Source organism: Aotus nancymaae, unplaced genomic scaffold, assembly GCF_030222135.1.
Source record: "Aotus nancymaae isolate 86718 unplaced genomic scaffold, 86718_ANA_hifiasm-v0.15.2.pri h1tg000014l, whole genome shotgun sequence".
Taxonomy (NCBI): Eukaryota; Metazoa; Chordata; class Mammalia; order Primates; family Aotidae; genus Aotus; species Aotus nancymaae.
Genome location: NW_026988425.1, coordinates 119851770 through 119875145, shown reverse-complemented (window position 1 = coordinate 119875145; position 23376 = coordinate 119851770). Strand labels below are relative to the sequence as shown.

General features: G+C 39.0%; 1 protein-coding gene across 1 annotated transcript in view; it reads right to left on the bottom strand.

Moving 5' to 3' along the window:
- IQGAP1 (IQ motif containing GTPase activating protein 1) overlaps positions 1-23376 on the bottom strand; it is a 116566-nt gene that overhangs the window by 54512 nt on the left and 38678 nt on the right. Inside the window, exons 3-9 of the mRNA XM_012463800.3 lie at positions 20849-21005; positions 18073-18150; positions 13760-13836; positions 8435-8502; positions 7219-7332; positions 6473-6651; positions 4618-4702 (exon numbers count right to left, since the gene is read on the bottom strand). Of these exons, the coding sequence (XP_012319223.1) occupies positions 4618-4702; positions 6473-6651; positions 7219-7332; positions 8435-8502; positions 13760-13836; positions 18073-18150; positions 20849-21005 (758 nt within the window). The remainder of the gene's footprint in view (positions 1-4617; positions 4703-6472; positions 6652-7218; positions 7333-8434; positions 8503-13759; positions 13837-18072; positions 18151-20848; positions 21006-23376) is intronic.

Below are 23376 nucleotides of genomic sequence, written 5' to 3'. Positions count from 1 at the left end.
AAATACTAAAAATCGAAGTACCTGGGGAATGGAACTTATCAATTGCAAATATTTTCATTAGTAAAAAACAAAACAAAATTAATAAGCTATTAGAAAATCAAAACAGCCCAAAGGAAAATAAAGTCTCAAACTAGAAAATGGGAAGTAGGGGTAATGAGAAGACTAGAACTAAAAAAAAAAAGGAAGAAAAGGTTAAAACATTGCTAAGGATGTGAGGTCTCATTGCAGGCTCCGAAGACACTGTTTATTTCTTCCTACTATTTATACCTGCCATTCAATTAACTAAGCACCACACCAAGGTGATGGCTTCTCAACCCATGTCTGCAGGTCTATGTGGCTGTTAGTCAATGAATCATCCATTTCTTCAATTGATATTTACTGAGGATCTGCTATAATGCTGCAAATAAAATAGTGAAAAACCAAATACCCCTGTCCTCATGGAGCTTTCATAGTAGCTAGGGACAGAAAATAAAATCAATGTAGATAACAAACTAGACTTTCTCTAAATATATAGCATAGAATCTTACAGTATCTATCTACAAAAGCATCCAGTAAATTTTGCTTTTTCTAGAAGTGTACATGTACTACTTAAATATGTAACTATTAAATGAGTATCTATAAACATTTATATTGCAAAGATGAAAAAGTGTGGAACATAACTACTTCCTCTCACTGCTTTAGTTATATAACTCTAATTTTCCTTATTCTACTTAACAAAAAATAAAATAAAAACTGTTTTCATTTTTAACTGTTTGGCCTGCAACTTTCTCCCGGGGCAGTGTCAGTGGCTTCATTGCCGTTTTGAATGCCCTAGGCAAAAAACTTACCTATAGTTACATTAATTCCTGAAACCGAAAGTTCCTATATCCTCCTAGCATCTAACTTTCCTTTGTCTCAGACTTTCTCTACAATTAGAGAAAGAATTCCCGCTTTATAGGGAATTCTGCCTTATCTTCACATGTGAAAATCCATGTACACTGAAAACCTACTCAAACCTCTAAGCAGAAGTCATCATCCCCTTCTTTATTCTGTGACTGCAAGCACTCTTGGAACCTTGCTCTACTCAAGCTGCCTTAAAAATACTCATTTGCATGTCTGTCCTCCCCACTATACTGAAAGGTATTTGAGGGCATTTTTATTATTTTGCTTCTCTGACTACATAAGAATAATACAAAAAGAACATTTTAAGAACATATATATATTATTATTTTCTTACATGTGCTCATAACTGATTCTTACATAATTAGCAAGGAAAAACTATACAGGTTATAAAATACCAAACAATAAAGTAAAGAAAAATCCCTTAGTAAAACAAAAAAAATTTTATGTACTCTATGCAACAGGAAACATGCTGAACTTTCTTCTCACAGAGAACCAACCATAAGGACACTCCAGTTTACATTTGCTGACTTAAGGATTGATACAGATTCAGCACAAGATATCATCCACACTTGAACGGATTATTCTGCTCAGAAGGTCATTATCCTAAATGAACCAGAAGGTAGCAGAATACAAAGAATGCAGGTCATCTACTTGGGAGGCTCAGGCAGGAGAATCTCTTGAATCTTGGAGGTGGAGGTTGCAGTGAGCAGAGATTGCACCACTGCACTCCAGCGTGGGGGATAGCAAGAGACTCTGTCTCCGAGAAAAAAAAAAACAAAACCAAAAAACAAGAATGAGGTCATGGTCAGGACTTAGAATTCCACTCCTATGGAACAGGTAAAAATCTTCTAAGTCTTCTCTAGTTATTAGTATTAGTTTAAATGAGAAATTTGGGCCTCCAAATGAACAATGAGAATAATTACCATTGTTACTATTATGAGTATCCTGAGCAAAACAAGAGTAGGCCTGGCCTAGTTGGTTGAAATCAAATCTTGGTGAATCTAAACCTATGCTAGCAATTAGGAGGACTTCAAAAGAAGCAGAATATGTAATCTCTACTTTAAGGAGCTTACAAAGATATCAGAAATAAAGAGCAAGCCATACAAGACAATACATAAAATTAAGTGTAAAATTATAGAGATGAGCCTGTGTGTGACACAGGAGATTTAAAAGTCAAGCATACTGTAAACTGGGATAGTGAGTGAAGTGAAAATTGAACTGGATCTTGAATGATTGGTACAATCTAGATTAGGAAGAGATGAGGCATGAAGGCATTACAGCAGGGAGATTACATGACTAATAAAGTGGTAACACTACTAATGTTCATTGAGTACTTACTAAATAGCAGGCAATTTACATACACTATCTCATATTATCTGCATAACAAACCTGCAGGTGCCCAATGTTACACAGCTATTTTTTTTTTTTGAGACGGAGTCTTGCTCTGTTACCAGGTTGGAGTGCAGTGGCGCAATCTCGGCTCACTGCAACCTCTGCTTCCCGGATTCAAGTGATTCTCCTGCCTTAGCCTCCTGAGTAGCGGGGACTACAGGCGTCCACCAACACGCCCGGCTAATTTTTGTATTTTTAGTAGACACAGGGTTTCACCATGTTGGCCAGGATGGTCTCAATCTCTTGACCTCATGATCTACCCACCTCAGCCTCCCAAAGTGTTGGGATTACAGGCGTTAGCCACCTCGCCCAGCTGGTTACACAGCTATTAATAGAAGCACAAGAGATCAAATGATCAAATACCAGGCGGGTGCCACTTCACGGCCAGATTCTTTTTTTTTTTTTTTGAGATGGAGTTTTGCTCTTGTTACCCAGGCTGGAGTGCAATGGCGCGATCTTGGCTCACCGCAACCTCCGCCTCCTGGGTTCAGGCAATTCTCCTGCCTCAGCCTCCTAAGTAGCTGGTATTACAGGCATGCGCCACCATGCCCAGCTAATTTTTTGTATTTTTAGTAGAGACGGGGTTTCACCATGTTGACCAGGATGGTCTCGATCTCTTGACCTCGTGATCCACCCGCCTCGGCCTCCCAAAGTGCTGGGATTACAGGTGTGAGCCACCGCGCCCGGCCGCAGATTCTTTTTTAAAAAAAAATTATTTAATTAATTTTTTTGAGGCAGGGTCTCACTCTGTCACCCAGGCTAGAGTGCAGTGGTGGGAACACAGTTCACTGCAGCCTCAACCTCCTGGGCTCAAACGATCTTCCTGCTTCAGTCCCCAAGTAGCTGGGACGACAGGTGTGTGCGACCATGCCTGGCTAGTTTTTGTATTTTTTGTAGAGACGGGGTTTTGCCACATTGCCTAGGCTCATCTCAAATTCCTGAGCTCAGGCAATCCACCTGCCTCCCTCGGCCTTCCAAAATGCTGGGATTACAGGCATGAGCCACTGCACTTGTCCCAGGTTCTTTATCATCTTAAAATGCAGAGAATGAGTATGGGAGATAATCAGGCAAATGAGCTTCTACAGAGAGCTGTATGCATGAAATACTGCATAAAGAACTTCACTAGGCTAGGAATGCATTTTGTCTGACAAGTATTAAGAAGTCATGGTGAGTTATTTAGCAGAGTAGTGACAAAATGATACTTTCAATAAATTAATTTCCCAGAAGTAACACATATATAAAAGTCAATATTAAAAATATAATCTCATTTTTGTTTAAATTTATGTTTTGGAGGCTGGGCAAGGTGGCTCACGCCTGTAATGCCAGCATTTTGGGAGGCCAAGGTGGCAGACTGCTTGAGGTCAGGACTTTGAGACCAACCTGGGCAATGGAACAAGACCCTGTCTCTTCAAAAAAGTTAAAAAAAATGAGCTGGGTGTGGTGGCGCATGACTGTAATCCTAGCTACTAAGGAATTTGAGGCAGAAGGATGGCTTGAGCCCAGGAGTTTGAGGCAGCAGTGAACCATAATTGCAACTGCAGCCTAAGCAACAGAGTATAACACACACACACACACACACACACACACACGTTTTGAAGGACATACAAAAAATACCAGTAATGTTTATTTCAGTGATGATTATTTCTAAGTGATGAAGTCTAAATTTTTGTGGTTTATTATTTCTAGACAGCTTGCATTAGTCATTAATTAAAAAACAAAAATATGTTACTTTACAAAAATAGAAAAATATATATATTTTTTGACACAGAGTCTCACTGTTGCCCTGGCTGGAGTGCAATGGCACCATCTCAGCTAACTGCAACATGCGCCTCCCAGGTTCAAGCGAATCTCCTGCCTCAGCCTCCCGAGTAGCTGGGACTACAGGTGCGCGCCACCATGCCCAGCTAATTTTTGTATTTGTAGTAGAGATGGGGTTTTACCATGTTGACCAGGCTGGTCTTGAACTCCTAACCTCAGGTGATCCACCTGCCTTGGCCTCCCAAAGTGCTGGAACTACAGATATGTAAGTGCTGGGATTACAGTCACTGTGCCTGGTCAGGAAAATAATTTTTAAAAGCATGTAATAGGGTGAAAGAGTGAAACTGTAGCCAAAATACTACTATGATGCTACTACCAGTGTACGAACAAGGTGCTGACTGAAGACAAATGATAACTAAAATGGAGGCGTAGAAACACAAAAGATTGTTAATAAGCAATTATCATTAAACAAATCCAGTAATGTCTAAAATATATAAATTAAACCATATTGTAAGTCGAGAATAGATCAACATTCACATTACATTATAATATCCCTTTAAATGCCTGGCTCAGGAACATACTTACTATTGACTTTGTTTACATTGCCTTGAATTTCAGCTTGCGTGAGCAGCTCCTCATAAACATCTCTTTCTCTCTCTGAGTTTTCTGTCTGAGGATGAGTAAAAAGTATAATTAAGTTAGCTTAAGATGTCTAAGAAGACCACATAAATACACTTGTGCTCCTCCTGCTCCATAACACTACCAAGAATATGGTGTAGCTTAAGATCCTTTATAAAGAACAAAGCATGCACAGTAGCTCATGCCTGTAATCCCAGTGCTTTGGAAGGCCAAGGTGGGAAGATGGCTTAAGGTCAAGAGTTTTAGATCAGCTTGGGCAATATAGCGAGACCCCATCTCTAAAAAAAAAAAAATTTTTTTAATTAGCCCAGTGTGGTGGCACATGCTTGTAGTGCCAGCTACTCAGGAGGCTGTGACAGGAAGATCGCTTTGCCCAGAGTTTCAAGGCTGCAGTGAGTTATGACTGCACCACTGCACTCCAGCCTGGGCGACAGAGCAAGACTCTGTCTAAAAAAAAAAAAAAGACAGAGTCTCGCTCTGTCACCCAGGCTGGAGTGCAATGGTGTGATTTTGGCTTACTACAACCTCCATCTCCTGGGTTCGTGCATTTCTCTTGCCTCAGTCTCCTGAGTAGCTGGGACTATAGGCGTGCACCACCAGGCCCAGCTAATTATTTTCGTATTTTTAGTAGAGAACAGGGTTTTACCATATTGGCCAGGCTGGTCTCGAACTCCTAACCTCAAGTGATCTGCTCACCTTGGCCTCCCTAAGTGCTGGGATTAGAGGCAGCACATGTTTGCCTCAGAACTGAGCAAAATGGGCACATACAGATTCATAATCTTGGAGTCTCACTGGTGACGCACGCAGGGGCATGGCAGCAGCTACTTGCCTGCAGGCCAGTTTGGCACCTAACTGGGAAACTGAAATCCCTGCTCTATCATAGAGACACAAAAAATGTTCTGAGAGCAGGGTTGTCTTTATTTTGTAATCAACCACTAATTTTAACAAGGAGTAAATAAATTTGTGTTAACTATTTATTTATTTATTTATGAGAGAGTCTTGCTCTGTTGCCTGGCTGGTGCAATCTTGGCTCACTGCAGCCTCCGCCTCCTGGGTTCAAGCAATTCTCCTGCCTCAGCCTCCCCAGTAGCTGGGATTCCAGATGCCCACCACAATGCCTGGCTAATTTTTGGACTTTTAGTACAGACGGGATTTGACCATGTTGGCCAGGCTGGTCTCAAACCCCTGACCTCAGGTGATCCGCCTGCCTCGGCATCCCGGATTATAGACATGAGCCACCACGTCTAGCCTGTGTGAAGTCTTAAATGAGATTCTTAGATTCAGTTTTTTCAAGTAAGAATCACTTAACTAACTTCCACATGTCCGTAACAATTGTACACAAACATTTTACCCCAGAGAATCTGGGAAAGAGGAAAGACTATGTTAATATTTAGAAATAATCTTTCCAGAGGGCACTATTAATTTTAATGGTTATACTCTAGAATTTGATTTACATAAAATTCAAGAAGTAGAGGTCAAACAGAATCTCATACCAAAAGATTACATACTGCATCATTCCATTTGTATAAAATTCTTGAAAGGTAAATGGCAGCAATAGAAAACAGACTGGTAGTTGCCTGGGCTCAGGGGTGTGGGTGACTGACTGCAAAAGTGCACTAAGGAACTTTCTGGGGTGATGGTTAAATGATCACATATATTAGTCAAAACTCAAAATGCACACTTAAAATTCGATGAATTTTGTTGTATGTAAATCATATCTCAATAAAATTGATGTTTACAATGGAGCCATATCAAATGATGGAATAATATAAATTAATTAGAATAGATGTTATATTTTTACCCTGTTTTTAGCGTTTGTCATTTTGTCCTGCTTAGCCTGGTAAAGTACATCCTGGTAGGTGGATGCCAAGGGCTCGTCAAGATTTACAAGCATGGCATTGGGATTTTTCAAAGCTGCAAATGTGTCGGCTGGCATTCTACGGTCAATAGCTTCATTAATAGCAATAACAGCAGCATGTACTAAAAAAAAACAAACAAACAAACCAATAAAAACACCAAGATTATACAGAGTAAAGGCTGTATATCACAATAGAAAGCAACATTGCATCCTCCTATTACAGAGGCTCCTTTTCACAGAGAAATAATGACTGGGGTTCGAAGACTGGCTTCCTGGGTACTATGAACCTAGCCTCTTCCTTATGGTATGCAAAGCCACAGCTCCATCTGCGATCCATGTGTGGGATGCTGAATGTGGAATTTCACAGACAAATATTCATAAGAGAGTCTTGCAAGGAGCACTTGCTATGGAGTTATTTGCCTTAATTACCAAGTAAACACCATAAAACAGTAAGAAACTCAATGAGCCATGGAAATGTAGGACTTCCTTTTTAAATGCTTTCATTTTAATCAGAATTAATCACGTATTTCCAAATAACAATAGCATGGAAGACTCTGTATTTACAACTACATCTACGGACTTAAACTTGCTAACAAGATTCATAATGTCCTAGATCACCACTATAGAATTAATTATTGGAAATGGTAGTAACAATCCCAGTTGAACCCATGAGATTTCTCTCTTCTTACATGCGGCTTCGTCCACTGAGAGTTCATTAGCCAGGATGCCCCCAATCTTGCTAAAGGCAGGCATCTGGATGCCATACTTCTCCAACTCAGTCTTCATGTTGTTGATTTCTTCTTCTACAGGAGGGAATTAATACCCAATCAATGAAGTTAAGCACCTTTCCAGAACCAAGAGAAGGAAACACATTCCTCAACTATGAAATGGGATCAAATGGCATTTACCTTTTAGGGTTTTATAAGGATATAAAGATATAATGTATGGAAAGCACTTGACACAGTAACTGGTATATAAAATTCAGTCCAACTTTATTATTATTATCAAGGGCATCAAAAATAGCTAGAAAGTACGAAGGCCCCACAGGAAATAGTTTTTCAAAATGGCTACTTATGGCATTTCCTACAATGAACTTATGAGTGGAACAGCTTTAATGTGAGCTCAAAAATAAGTGAATCACAAACTAAGTTATCTCAGTCTTTACAATCCAAATCATTAGCTGCTATTCAACAACTTCATTTCTAAGGCAGAAAGCCAAATGATAAAGAAAACATGTAAGGTTTGGTCTTTGCCCCAGGGCTAGCGAATAACTTCCCTGGAAGGAAAAATATCATGGACAAAAACTTTCTTACCAATTTTTAAACTTCCAGGCCTACAAAATTATCACCACTTTGAAAGACTTGAATCTAACTTAGCCTTAAACAATATTACCACTGCCGTTTTCTCCCCAACCCCTCATCTCTTCAAGCATCTGGCTATAGCAAATACATATAGAAACACCCACCCAAATAAGCTTAAAACTTAAAATTACTAAATTCCCATCTTTGTGTCATCTCATTCCCCACTCTCCCTCTTGCTTTGCCCACAATAGATGCTTGCTGGAAGGGGAAGGGAAAGATAGTTATAAAGCTTTTTTCAACATACCTGAACTTTTAATATTATTTGTTAATATTATTATGTTTTACATATGTTAATGTTATCCCAATTTACATATAAGAAAACTGAGACTCATTAATCATGTTCACATTGTAAGTGAGAGAACAGAGCTTGAAATTCCAAGTTTAGTCTTCTTTGCCCCACATCAGAGAAGCAAGTTATTCATATTTCTTTCACCTTCATTGCCAGAGTATTTTTAAAGCCCTAGGTCTTTAAAATTAGTACTGCTGGCTCCCAGGCTATTTCCACATAATTCAAGCATTTACAGCCAAGTCTGTAACTCCTTACCTGTGAAGTCAACCTTTCCATATAGGTCTTGAATTTGAGGGGCCAGGCCTAGCTTGAACAGGTACAAACTAGAAGATACAATATGCAAAAGGTTAGGTCTCCCAGCTGTACCTAGCTGCCACCCTTAAAAGGGGAAAATAGGCATGAAGAATAGAAGCGTTCTGAACACTGAGACTCCCAGTACCTACAATAGCCTCCTTTGTAGTTATAATAATACTAAAATACTCAGAGCCTTTTTTTTTTAGTTTTAGATGACAACATTGTCCTAAAAAGTCACATAACACAATGCAAAGAACACTGGATTGGGAGAAATCAGCAGGTATAAATTCAAGTTTCAGTTTCGGCACAAATTCAATGTATAATTAGATGTTAACAGCTGGGCACGGTAGCTCACACCTGTAATCCCAGCACTCTGGGAGGCTGAAGTGGGCAGATCACCTGAGGTCAGGAGTTCGAGACTAGCCTGGTCAACAGGGCAAAACCCTGTCTCTACTAAAAATACAAAAATTAGCCAGGCATGGTGGCATGTGCCTATAACCCCAACTACTTGGGAGGCTAAGGCAGAAGAATCACTTGAACCCAAGAGGCGGAGGTTGCAACGAGCCGATATTACACCACTGCACTCCAGCCTGGGTGATACAGCAAGACTCCAACTCAAAAACAAACAAACAAACAAAAGATGTTAACATTAATGTTAATATAATTAATAGTGAAGTCTCTTTATTTGTTTGCTTCAATAGATTTTAAATAACAAGACATTTTAGAAAAGATTCATGAAAATGATGCAGATGGCAATCTTACTTAAACTGAATTCATATTACTGGTGGAAAAGTTTAATCCAGGTAATTTAACAGTTTTTGATAAAGAATGTTTTATATATTTTTACTTTTTTAAGTATCAGGTTGGTAAAAAATATTTTTACTTTTTAAATTAAAAAAAAAAATCAACGAGACTCTAAGCTCCATGAAAGCAGTCACAGTACAGGGCTCATTCACTAATGTCTACCCAGAGCCTAGCATATATTAACAAACATTAATCAATATTTCAAAGATGGATGGATGGACAAATTAATGTCCATAAGCCTGTGTTAAGTGGATTCTAAAGCCCTGGCAGATCAGAACCAATAATTTAGAAGAGATCAGAAGGGCACTTTACAGATAGTGACACAAGCAAGACAGTGACGGTTTTAAAGTAAACAGGGAAATAATGTATAAAAAACAAATCACACAAACTTACAGTGATATACCGATATTGTAAATAATCTATACACCTCAATATCATCTAAATACCAACATGTATCATGTACACTGCAATCACAGAATTGTTCAGAATTTAAATTGTACATAATAAACCCAAATGTAGAACAGAAAAACAAAAAAACACATAAAGTATTCTCAAAACAAATCAGCATTTATACATCCACAGCAGGTAATCATCTTCTCAGAAAAGTGTAAGTATAAATTACATGCACATGATTAAACACTTTTCTTTCAGGTAAAACACTCAAGTTAGATATATAAAGCTTCTTTCTCAGAAGATTTTAAATGTATTCAAAAAATTCTCCAGACTGGGTATAGTGGCTCATGCCTGTAATTCCAGTACTTTGAGAAGGAGAGACAGGAGGATCACTTGAGGTCAGGAATTCAAAACCAGCTTGAACAACATAGCAAGACCTTGTCTGTACAAAAAAAATTTTTTTAATTAGCCAGGTATGGTGGTACATGCCTGTAGTCTTAGCTATTTGTGAGGCTAAGGCAGGGGGATAGCTTGTGCCTGTGAGGTTGAGGTTACACTGAGCCAAGATCACACTTCTGTGCTCCAGCCTAGGCAAAAGAGTAAGATTCTGCTGCTTTAAAAAAAAAAATTCCAAAGCAAAATAACTAATAACTTTATACACTTGCAATATGTTCTCTTGTATGTTTTTCCCCACTAATACACCACGCCTGCATTTTTTACTGCGAGAATATTTTTCTCCAAGAATTTCCTCCTCATTTATTCCTACTTGGAAACAGGCAACAAGAAATTTTAAGAAAGTTCAAGAATGTTACTGATATGCTTTGGGTCTGTGTCCCTATCCCAATCTCATGTCAAACTGTAATCCCCAGTGTTGGAAGTGAGGTCCGGTAAGAGATGACTGGATCATGGGGGCGGATTTCCCCTTTAGCACTGTTCTCATAACAGTGAGTTATCGCTAGATCTGGTTGTTTAGAAGTATGTAGATCCTCCCCACCTCTCTCTTTTACTCCTGCCATGTGAGACTTGACTGCTTCTTCTTTGCCTTCTGCCATGATTGTAAGTTTCCTGAGGTCTCCCCAGCCATGCTTCCTGTACAGGCTGTGGAACCTTGAGCCAATTAAACCTCTTTTCTTTACGAATTACCTAGTCTCAGCTATTTATAGTAGTACGAGAACGGACTAATACAGTTGCTTTCACAGTACCAAGAACACTGAATTAACTGTCTTTCAATGGTAAATTAAAAGTGCTACAACCATATCACTGGCTGGTATAAAAAGTAAACATGAGCACCATCTTTAACTCTCTTTAACTATTAGAAGTATTTAATGGAGATACTGGAGTTATGAATGGATTAAAAAATGGCCAGTTAAATCCTCTTATCCACAATCAAAAGTACTTAGCTTCACACAGAAACTGATAAATCCTACTGGTAAACAGCACTTTCCAATCTTTGCTCCTGCTCTCCCATGCCTACTTCTACAAATACACCGTTAGCTACCTATAACGGGTCAGCCTCTAAGTGAACTTAGATTTCCTTTTCTTATTTCCTACTTAAGGTGCACTTTGTAGCAATGGGTAGAAGGAAGCTGTGTAACCTACCTGGATTCTAATTATCTTTTCTGTGAATGGTAATCTAGAAGTCACTATGCCAATCTCAAAGATTATTAATAAAGACCCTGAAACACAGCAGGTGATTAGGAAACAGAATCTACTACCAGTCCATACTCCCTTATCCAAATTCTCAGGGCCAGATATGTTTGAATGTTGAATTTCTCAGATATTAGAAAGTGTATTTCTATTTACAGTGTACACGATATTATAAAGTATCTCCAGCAAGCCCTGGGGCAGCATCCTCAACGCAATACGTTACTTTCTGCAGAGAAACACACAAACATAATCATACTAAGGAGATAAATCAGCCTACATCAAACTTAAAATCAATTTTCAGAGAGTTTAGGACTTTAATTTAGGATAAAAGATTATGGACCTGTTTAACCGCAAAATCAGTTCTCAGAATAACAAAACAGGGGAAACAGAAATAAAGTATACAAATATTTTGAGAATAATGGAAAACTGGGGTCTTATCTGAGTGGAATGTTATCTACAAAGGTAATTCAGTATGACTAAAGTACAGTGACTATCTCTGGAATAATGCCAATCGAGACTTTGGGGGAAAAAAAAGGCAAGCAGGGAGGAGATAGGTAATGCTTTTCTGTCACTGTTGACCCAAAGGGAGATGGAGCCTTATCCAATACAGTGAGGTGAGGAACCTACTTTGAACATAGTTGTGTTTTGGGGTAAAAGAAGAGACTCTCAGCAATTATAAAATACTTCCTACGTATTATCAAATGTTACCAATCCACCCTTCAGGAAAAAAAAAAAAACATAAAAAAGAAACCATAAATCACGAAACACACTGCTCCCTACATGCGTTCTAAGCACAGGCTGCATATTCAAGAGAAATGGAAAACAATAGTGGACTTCCTCTCTTTCTCATTCTGACTCTACTACTAGGAAGGCATAGTTAATTCCTTAGCCTCTACTTCAGAGAATTTGAGGGCCTGGGACCCAAGTTACACTACAGAGAGTAGTGGCTACACAACTAGCAGAGAGGAATTCTGCCTGCACATTCAGATATCCATGGTAGGTCCAGCCTTCACAAGATTATCAACATAGACAAATCTCCAAACACAATACTCAGAATTAATCGGAACTGGACTCAGACATACATATTTGTTTTTTAGAGACAGAGTCTTGCTCTGTTGCCCAGGCTGGAGTGCAGTGGCACAATCATAGCTCACTGCAGCCTCAAACTCCTGGACTTAAGTAATCCTCCCACCTCAGCCTCCAGAGTAGGTAGGACTACAAGTGTGTGCCACCATGCCCAGCTAATTTTTTATTTCTTGTAGAAATAGGGTCTCGCTATGTTGCCCAAGATGGTCTCGAACTCCTGGCTTCAAGCAATCCTCCCGCCTTGGGCTCCCAAAAGCACTGGGATTACAGGTGTGAGCCACTGTAACCCAGTCTCAGACACATATTTGAAATTGCTACATTCTCAACATGAGATCCACTAGTTCTTAGCTATATTCATTCTTTTGTATGTTTCACACTGATTCCAGTGATACCATGGATCTAGCACATGGTAGATCAAGAAACTGGAGACAACAGTCTTCTCATAGATCAATATTATATGCCTACTCCAATGTAATTAACATCTAGTAAGCACACACAAAGGACGCCATATAAGAAGTGCAGCCCAAGCCAAAATCTCACTTATGTCCCACCTGCTCTGCCATCTTCTCCTTTAGTCCTATGGCCATCAAATGCATTTGCTAAAATACTACACTACTGTACCACAAGTTGAATATACCAAATTTGAAAATCCAAAATCCAAAATCTAAAAATTTTTGAGCACCAACATGACCCTCAAAGGAAATGCTAATTGGAGCATTTTGCATTTCAGATATGGCATGCTCAACTGGTAAGTATAATGCAAATACTTCAAAATCTGAAACACTTCTTTCCTGGGCAGTTCACATAAGGAATTCTCAACCTGTATAAGCATCTACTCCTATCTCATCTCACCTACCTTCCAGACGTGTATCTTTTCCTTCCAATTTAATTTAGGATTCTGGGGACCTGAACTTAAGTCATATTCCAAATTTACCATGACATTGTGGGAAAAAAATGTATTTTGTTTCATTTCCTACTATCGTGTTTGTGTTGGTATAAAAATTATTGAATGAACGAACAAATGGCTTAACAATGGCAAGGACCTACATAACTAAATAAGAGACTGTACCCTAAGTGAATGCATAGTTCACAGAAACACTAGATCAATTATGAAAGATCATACCATGTTTTTAGAACAAAATTATCTGCTATTAAATAAATAAATCCCTTCTCCATACTCCCTAGAAAAACACAGCTGTTTCTCACTGTTTCGTTAGGATAATTGTATTTTATCCTATTTGAAACTTTTGAAGCTAAAGAAAAAACTTCTTCATTCTTACCTCAAGGATAAAAAGCTACACATCCAATTTAGATGTTATTCATAATCTCCTGATTTTGCCAAGAAAATTTGATTACCTGAGTGCATGGATACAGTAGATACATCTTGGCATGTTCTTTCGATCATAGATATCTGTAGTTTCTGGGTAAAAAATCTAGGGAGAAATAAAAGAAATAGAGTAAGGTATCCATACACTTTGTTCATTTGACCTTCACTAATCATCAACAATACAAATCAAACTATGGACAGTTAGAAAACATCATTGGCATTCAGCAAATGACTTCATTAGGGTGAACAGACATTTCATCATAAGATTGCAAGGAATAAAATGCTACAACACAGAATAAAAAGTACTACTTGGAAAACCTCTATTTGGTCAACCCACTGAATTTCATTAGGTGTGAGAAGGTGACTTATTTCAGACCCAGATACAGGCATATAAAGACAAGTTCTAGTCCAGCTGAAATCACTGGACTGATCTGAGTATGAGGCTTTCAGAACCACAATGTTCCTAGTTACTATCTACCATGACTAGATCGAGAAACAATTCAACAATGAACATTTACTAAGTGCTTTAGTTTGTGCAACCTGCTGTGTTTTAGAGATTGAAAAAAACTATAAAATATTAAAATGTGTTATAATGCTTGGGAGAAATGGGAAGCTACCCAGATGGAGTAGCTAGAATAGAGCACATGTAAGGGAATTTGGAAGACAAGTACTTTTCCATGGTAGCACTTACCAAAATCAATCATTTGTGTTTATCTGTTTGGCTTCTCCAACAGACTATAAGCCACATGAAGGCAGGGCTAGATCTGCGTTACTCACTGCCATATCTTTGATACCAAGCCCAGAGCCAGGGTCATGGAAGCTCTATATGTGATGAGTTAATGAATGAGGCAGGATAGGAACAGAGTAGATTTAGACTGGGAATAGCCCTGAATTTTAAGACTTTTCTCACAGTCATATGGCACCATACAATTCAATCTGTAATTTTGGGAAATAAGAGGCAACAGTGGTTTGGAGAAGCAAAAAACTGAATAATGAGGTGAGAAGAATCTAGATAAGCAATAAAGACCTATACTAAGACTGTGAAATAATAAACTAAAGAAATGAGTGAATCATGATAGAGGGCAAGGAAGGTCTTCCAAACAAGAGAAATAGCCAGAATAAATAAAGCAGAAATAATCATGAAGACTTTGTGAGACAGTAAGGGAATATACCCTACTGTTTTTTAAAATCTACAGAATACATTCTAGAAAGTAATAGAAAAATAAGGTTGGATAGGTAGGATAAAATCATATTATTATGAGCACCTTGAAAGTCAGACAAGTTTGAACTTTATAAGTGGGACATAAATTAGTATCCTAGCTTTGGAACTAAGGATAAAAATAGAGCCCTGGGGAGATGTGACTGGAGATGGGACATAGGATATGTTGAATAATGGGAGACTGGAGTTGGGGAGGTAGGTTGGGAGGCTTCTCTAACAGTAGATGGATAAAAAGAGCTATTTCAAATAAATGGAGAAGGCTTAGGGCATGACTGGATTTAGAAGTTCAAGGTATCTGCAAGGTTTTGAGACTGGATGACTGGGAAATGATGATATGATACCATTTATTACAGAAGAAGGGAAGTTCACTTGGGGAAAAGGTAGATTTAGTTTTGGATATAAAAATGTCTAAGTGACAGAAAGCTATCCAAAGAGAAATGTCCAGCAGCCAACTAAGGATACTATGTTTACTTTGTATCAGCAAGTCTTGAGAATAACTGAAAACATGAAAATAGGAAAATGTATCTAACAACAATTGCATCTTAAAGAATGTCCATCACTAGGAAGTAGAAGGTAGAATAATTAAAGAAAACGGGACTAGTTGAGCAGATTAAAAACAATTTTAAAAAAAATCAAACTAAGAACTATCTTAGGGAAAAGGTAGCCACACAGTACCATTTATAATAGTCAAAAAGGATAAGAACCAAAAAATTACTGCATTAAGTTTCTATAATAGGCCAGCATGTACCATATAAAGAGATCAGAAAAGACATCCCAATAAACACCACATATGTATTGTCAATTACATATTACATATTATATTATGGACAACAATACAGTTTCAGGTTATCATTGGTTCTTAATACTCAGAAGTCTTCTGGGCCTAAATGAAGGGTGGACAATTCAAGGCTTATAGCCATGATTATCAAGTTGTCCCTGAAAGCCTTTTTTTTTTTTTTTGAGACGGAGTTTCGCTCTTGTTACCCAGGCTGGAGTGCAATGGCGCGATCTCGGCTCACCACAACCTCCGCCTCCTGGGTTCAGACAATTCTCCTGCCTCAGCCTCCTGAGTAGCTGGGATTACAGGCACGCGCCACCATGCCCAGCTAATTTTTTGTATTTTTAGTAGAGACGGGGTTTCATCATGTTGACTGGGATGGTCTCGATCTATTGACCTTGTGATCCACCCGCCTCGGCCTCCCAAAGTGCTGGGATTACAGGCGTGAGCCACCGCGCCTGGCCCCCTGAAAGCCTTTAATAAATTCTGTTTGTTGCAACTCTAGTCCAGGATAATATACTACTGTTAGTAAACCAAAGAAAAAAGTAATAAAATTACATCATTAAAAAAACATCTTGTAGTTACAACACTACTAGCAACTACAAATATTAACAAAGGTCTTAGTACCATTCAAAAGAGGTTAAATTGTCACTGTCCACTGGTAATATACTACATAAAAATCAGGAACAGGAAGTTACAGGTGCACAGTTTAATATTTTACACTATATAGTACAGTATTTTATACTATATTAAAAAACAGGAAAAGGAAGTTACAGATGCACAGCCAGCCAAGCAGTTGTAAGAACTTGACGTATTGCATTTCCTGATATTTGTGGAGCCTAACTCTCAAGCATGCCAGTGGCAAAGAAGAGAGCTTCAGCACTTTCTCTGAAAAAAAGAGGATAAAAGCTAGTCTTCTGCAAAGACTCAGCTCTGATTTAACTCAATTCAACAAATATGTATGCAACAATATATAGCTGTTGTATACCGTATACATATCGGTATATGATATATATACAATGTATAATTGTATATATTATAATTATATATTATATATAACATATTTATACAATATACCTATCTGCATACAATATTTATATACTGCACAAAATATAAAATGTATACTTTATATACTGCACAAAATATAAAATAGTTTTAGCCACCTTCTGATATTCTACATCTCACTTTTTTTTTAATAACAAATTTTCCTTTGGTTACAAAAATTTGAACTCTACAGGAAAGTATAAGGAAAATAAAAACCACGCTTAATTCCATCACACAGAAATGAAAACCATTATCTCCTGAAAAGTTTTTCCCAAGAACATGCACTTTATTTTTACACAAAAATAGTGATCTTAGCCAGAACATAAACCCTTGCAACCTTAAACTGTCTTTCCCCACTTAATACATCAAAGGCCTTTTGTTTATTTAGGTTGATATCCTTTTTAATGGCACTAGTATTTGGCAGTAACATAATTAATATCCCTTGTGAAAAACCATGCACTTTGCTATCAATTTTTTCTATCATAATCAATGCTAAAAAATCCTTATATATATATATTTTTTGGTGCTTTCTGATTATTTATTTGGGATAACTTCCCAGAAATACAATTCTTAGGTCAAAAGATACAAACAGAAAGAAAAAAACAGAGAAGGAACAAAAGAAAGAATGAAATCAATCCATTCATGCCTCTAAGAATGACAATACAGTGTGGCAGTTATAGATTCAGGCAGTCCTGAGATGGCAATTTCACTGAAAGCAACACTAAATAAACTCCTAAGCAAAACCCCCAGAAGATGTACACTCTGTATCAAAACTGCAGCCATGACCAAAAACAGATACAGGAAGTAAACATCATTCTATCACCTCTACAATTTAAAATATAAAATGAAAATAAATAAATAAATAATATAAAATATAAAATGAGCCTTCATACTCCCTACAGGTTTCTAAACTATTTCCTTATATTCCCAAAGGTCGAATTTTAATGTTAACAACTTTGTGAATAAATAAAAACCACTACTTTAGTATTCTTTAAAATGGTGAATCTCACAGCATGTGAATTCTATCTAGGGAAAAACAGTAAAATGTAAGTCTACAATTTGATGTAGTAAAAGTAGATATCATCATAGGAAATTTCTCTAGGGTAAAGTGAAACAGGTATGAGGAATATAAAAGAAAAAGAAAACTGTTTCCTAAGTCAAAAATAGACATCCTTTAGTATTCAAAAAAAACCACCAAAGATTTTGAGAATAATTTTACAGGTAGAATAAGAGCAGGTTGTTTGGGGGTTATGCCAAAACAGCTGGAACAAAGCCTAAACTGTTAATCTCAGATAAGTTACCTTAGGCAATCCAATCTCATCCATGGCATTCAACCACTGAATCACATTATCAGTGTGTCTGAAGTGCAGGCCAGTCGCCTAAAAGAAAAAAACTCATTAGGTACCACTGGCTGTATTGAAGCAAATATTAAATAAAAACTCTCCTTACAAAAGCTTCCTCATGAGATTTGACAAGTTCTCCTTAATTTTGAGGTCACTGTGCTCACATTCCAATACCAAAAAGCCAAATCCACATCTCAGCTCTTCTCACTTAGGAACCTCCTGGAGAGCCTTCCTGTGTACAGTATGCTTGACAGAACATGTGGTCTTTGGAGTTAAATTATCTTGGATTCAATTACTGGCTTAGTAAACTACAGTGACACTGGATAAGCCACTTCATCCTTTAAGGACAGAGGTTTACCATCTAGAACAGCTGCTTTTTATGTATAAAGACTAAGTGAGATAATGCATATAAAGTAATTAGTATGGTGTCTGAACACAGAAGATATTCACAAAACGGTATATAAAAATACCACACTGGGCACAGTGGCTCATTCCTGTAATCCCAGCACTTTGGGAGGCCAAAGTGGATGGATCACCTGAGGTCAGGAGTTAGAGACCAGCCTGGCCAACATGGTGAAACCCGGTCTCTACTAAAAATAGAAAAATTAGCCAGGCACGGTGGTGTGTGCCTATAATGCCAGCTACTTGGGAGGCTGAGGCAGGAAAATTGCTAGACCCAGGAGGCAGAGGTGGCAGTGAGCCAAGATGGCACCACTGCACTCCCAGAGCCTAGGCAACGAGCAAGACTCTGTCTCAAAAAAAAAAAAAAAAAAATCAATCCGGGCTTTCATTCTATATATAGAGATATTCCCTCTGCCCCCTGCCTTTTTTTTTTTTTTTTTTTTTTTGAGGCAGAGCTCCACTCTGTTGCCTAGGATACAGAGCAGTGGCACAATTGGCTCACTGCAGCCTTACCTCCCGGGCTCACGGGATCTTCTCACCTTTGCCTCCCAAGAGACTACAAGTGTGTGCCACCAAGCCCATCTCATTTTTTTTCTATTTTTTTGTAGAGAGGAGGTCTCACTTTGTTGCCCAGGCTGATCTCAAACTCCTAGACTCAAGTGAGGTATCTCACCTCAAACCTCCCAAAGTGCTGGGATTACAGGAATAAGCCACTGCACCCAGGCATTTTTTTAAAAAATTATTGCTGCAAAGTCTCCACTCTCCTTTTACACTATCTTCCCATTCTGCCTATAGAATAGCTCCAGAGTTGTCTCTAGAATAACTGTGTATTCAAAACTGAACATACGGCTCGGCACAGTGGCTCACACCAGTAATCCTGGGACTTTGAGAGGCCAAGGGGGAGGATAACTTAAGCCCGGGAGCTGGAGACCAACCTGGGCAACATAGTGAGACCCCCACCTCTACACTAAAATTTTTAAAAATTAGCCTGGTGTGGTAGCATGCTCCCACAGTCCCAATTATTACAGCTGGCCACCCTTACATTTGCTCTTAGTAATGCAATTCTCCACTATCTTTCATACTCATCCTTCTTCAAGTAAGAGTTCACAGGCAAGCTCCCTACAGAAACTCTGTAGACAACAAAATTTGGTCCCTCTCAACATCCGCATTTATTTTTGGGAGTCAGAGTCTTGCTCTGTTGCCCAGACTGGAGTGCAGTGGCATGATCTCGGCTCACTGCAACCTTGGCCTCCCGGGTTCAAATGAGGCGAGTTAAGTTAAGGGTGGCCAGCTGTAATAATTGGGCCAAAACTCAGAATGAGTAAGCCTAATTCTCCTGCCTCAGCCTCCCCAGTGGTTGGGATTACAGGTGGGTTCCACCAAACCCAGCTAATCTTTGTAATTTTAGTAGCGATGGGGTTTCACCAAGTTGGCGGGATTGGTCTTGAACTCCTGACCTCAAGTGATCCGCCTGCCTCAGCCTCTGAAAGTGGGACTACAGGCATGAGCCACCATGCCTGGCCCAACATTCCAACTTAATTAAGCAGTCTTCTTTTTTATAGGGCCTTGAGACACAGGAATCAAACACACTCATTTATTTCAATTTTTTGAGACCAAATCACTTTCCCATTGTACCTTGCACTCCAGTATTGCAGGGTCATGTTTTTTCATAAAGTTGCTTTTACATTCAATTTGCCAACAAATCTCAGTGCTTAAAATTATTATTTTTTTTAAGGAACAGTCGGGAGTGCAGTGGCACAATCATAACTTCCTATAGACTCGACGTCCTAGGCTAAAGCAATCCTCTTGCTTTTTTTTTTTTTTGTAGACAGAGTCTCATTATATTGCCCAGGCTGGTCTCAAACTCCTGGTCTCAAGTGATCCTACCACCTTGACCTTCCAAAGTGCTTGGGATTACAGGTAAGAACCAGTATGCCCAGCCTAAAATTAGATTTAAAGTAGCAATTCCCCTAGTTACTTCCTCTACCTTCTAAAGAATTAAAAAATTCATCTTCAACTAGGAAAATTTCTAGATATGTAACATGATAAGAATTCTATCAGAAACACAGACAGCTAAAGTTCTTTTCCTAGTATATCTTTTCTTGTGGGGGGAGGGGGCTTTCCAGACTAATTCTAAAAGAGATATAATATTATTTTCCTACTACATATTGCCTTTGCACAAATGTCTCCATTCTGCCAGGCATTGTAAAGGCTATACTTCATTCAAACAAACACACCTTACACATATTTCTCAACAACTCTTACACAAAATAAAGCAGACTAATTTTCTCAAGACGACAGAAATCTAAGCCCTAAGCAGGGAGGGACTCACCTTGTATCTGGTCTGTTCTCGATCGTAGATTTTTTTCAGGGACACCACTTTGGGAGAGAAGAAGTTCCCTAGTTTGGCAAGATAGACCCCATTCCTCAGCCCCTCCTCCAGTTCTGTGGTAGGGGGCAGATCTTCCCCGAGGCACGCTTCCATCCATCTGCACAAAAGGAGAGAGGATGTGAAAAAAATAGAGAAGGTCAGAACTTTTCCTTAGAGATTTTAAGTTTCATTTCCATTCTCCCTGGAGAAGCTTAAATTGAACATAACAGTACTCTTTTACAATCAGTTCCACACACATCTTTGCCCTGGCCCACTCAGATCTCAGAGGCAGGAACTTAGGAAAATTTCTGAGCACGAATGCCACTTTCTTCTCCACCCCGCTTTCCTCTGCTGCAGCAACACAGCCAGCTGCCTCCCCAGATCCCGACTGCTCCCTGCACCTCAGACCCTTTCCCTCAGTTCTTAAGTTACGCTTTAACAAATCCTAAGAAAAACCATTTGTAACGGAAGCCACATCTCAAGTTTAGAAGCTTAAATTTGTTGCTGATATTCTTTTCCAGTTTCAGAACTCAGAATCCACAGTGAATTTCTAGGTCCAGGTTTTAAGGTTGTTTGGGGGTTATCAAAACAGACTCAATTATCACAGCTAAAATACTAAAAGCTATGGAATCAGTAAATAATGAATTCTTAGATTTCTGGAGGCAGGGAGGAGATTGTAGAAAGGATTGGAAATCTATTTTCCAAAAACAAAAACAAAGAATAAAATTAAAAAAAGAAAGCTATATTTTCCCCTTCAAATATCTCTCAGGAAATTTAAAGAAAGCCTAAGGAAAAAAAAAAAAAAGAAAGAAAGTTTAGTTACATGTGTTTTCTACCAACAGAACACAGGTAATGGTAATGGCTTTCTTTTCTTTTTCATTTCGTTTTTCTTTTTTTTTTTTTGAGACAGAGTTTCGCTCGTTGCCCAGGCTGGAGTGCAATGGCGCGATCTCGGCTCACCGCAACCTCCGCCTCCTGGGTTCAGGCAATTCTCCTGCCTCAGCCTCCTGAGTAGCTGGGATTACAGGCACGCGCCACCATGCCCAGCTAATTTTTTGTATGTTTAGTAGAGACGGGGTTTCACCATGTTGACCAGGATGGTCTCGATCTCTTGACCTTGTGATCCACCCGCCTCGGCCTCCCAAAGTGCTGGGATTACAGGCGTGAGCCACCGCGCCCGGCCCTCGTTTTTCTTTTTTTTTTGAGACACAGTCTCACTCTATCGCCCAGGCTAGAGTGCAGTGGCGCGCTCTCAGCTCACTGCAACCTCCGCCTCCCAGGTTCAAGTGATTCTCCTGCCTCAGCCTCCTGAGTAGCTGGGACTCCAGGCATGCACCATGCCCAGATAATTTTTGTATTTTTAGTAGAGACGGGGTTCTGCCATGTTGGCCAGGCTAATCTCAAACTCCTGACCTCAAGTGATCCACCCACCTCAGCCTCCCAAAGTGCTAGGATTACAGGTGTGAGTAACTGCACCCAGCCCATGGCAACAGTTTTCAACCACTGTTTGGCCACCGAATCCTGTAAATATCTAAGGAAAGCTACAGACCCTTCCCCAGAAAAATATACATATGCTTAAATTTTACATATAGTTTCAGAGACATTATTGACTTTATAAACCCCACATTTAAAACTCCTAATTTAAAATAATTCCACTCAATTTTTTTTTTTTTTTTAGTTTTTATTTTATTTTTGTATCTTCAACTGAAACATTCAGGTATTTTTTAGGTTTTTTTTTTTAAGACAGTCTCACTCTGCTGCCAGTCTGGAGTGCAATGGCACAATCTCAACTCACTGCAACCTCTGCCTGCTGGTAATCTCAGGATTACAGGCACCCACCACCGTGCCCAGCTAATTTTTGTGTTTTTAGTAGTGTCAGGGTTTCACCATGTTGGCCAGGCTGGTCTCGAACTCATCAAGTGATCCACCCCCTTCAGCCTCCCAAAGTGCTAGGATTACAGGGATGAACCACCATGCCCAGTCTATTCTACTCAAATTTCACAAGGCTGACATTATCCTTACATTCTTTACCATAACAGAAAAAAAAAATCTCCCAAACACTAGATGTTGCCTAGTCTTTTTCAAAGTGATAAATCTTTGAAAAGCCAAATGAAAAAAGGTTCACGATACAGCAGACTGAAGTAAAAATCAGATTTACTGACACATAAAAATGAAATATTTATTACTACATATAAGTTTAAATTAAAGGCCAGGTGCGGTGGCTCACGCTTGTAATCCCAGCACTTTGGGAGGCCGAGGTGGGCGGATCACCTGAGTTCGAGACCAGCCTGGACAACATGATAAAACCCTATCTCTACTAAAAATACAAAAAAATAGTCAGGTGTGGTGGCGGGCACCTGTAATCCCAGCTACTTGGGAGGCTGAGGCAGGAGAATCGCTTGAACTCAGGAGGTGGAGGCTGCAGTGAGCCGAGATCGCGCCACTGCACCCCAGCCTGGGCATGACAGAGCAAGACTCCACCTCAAAAA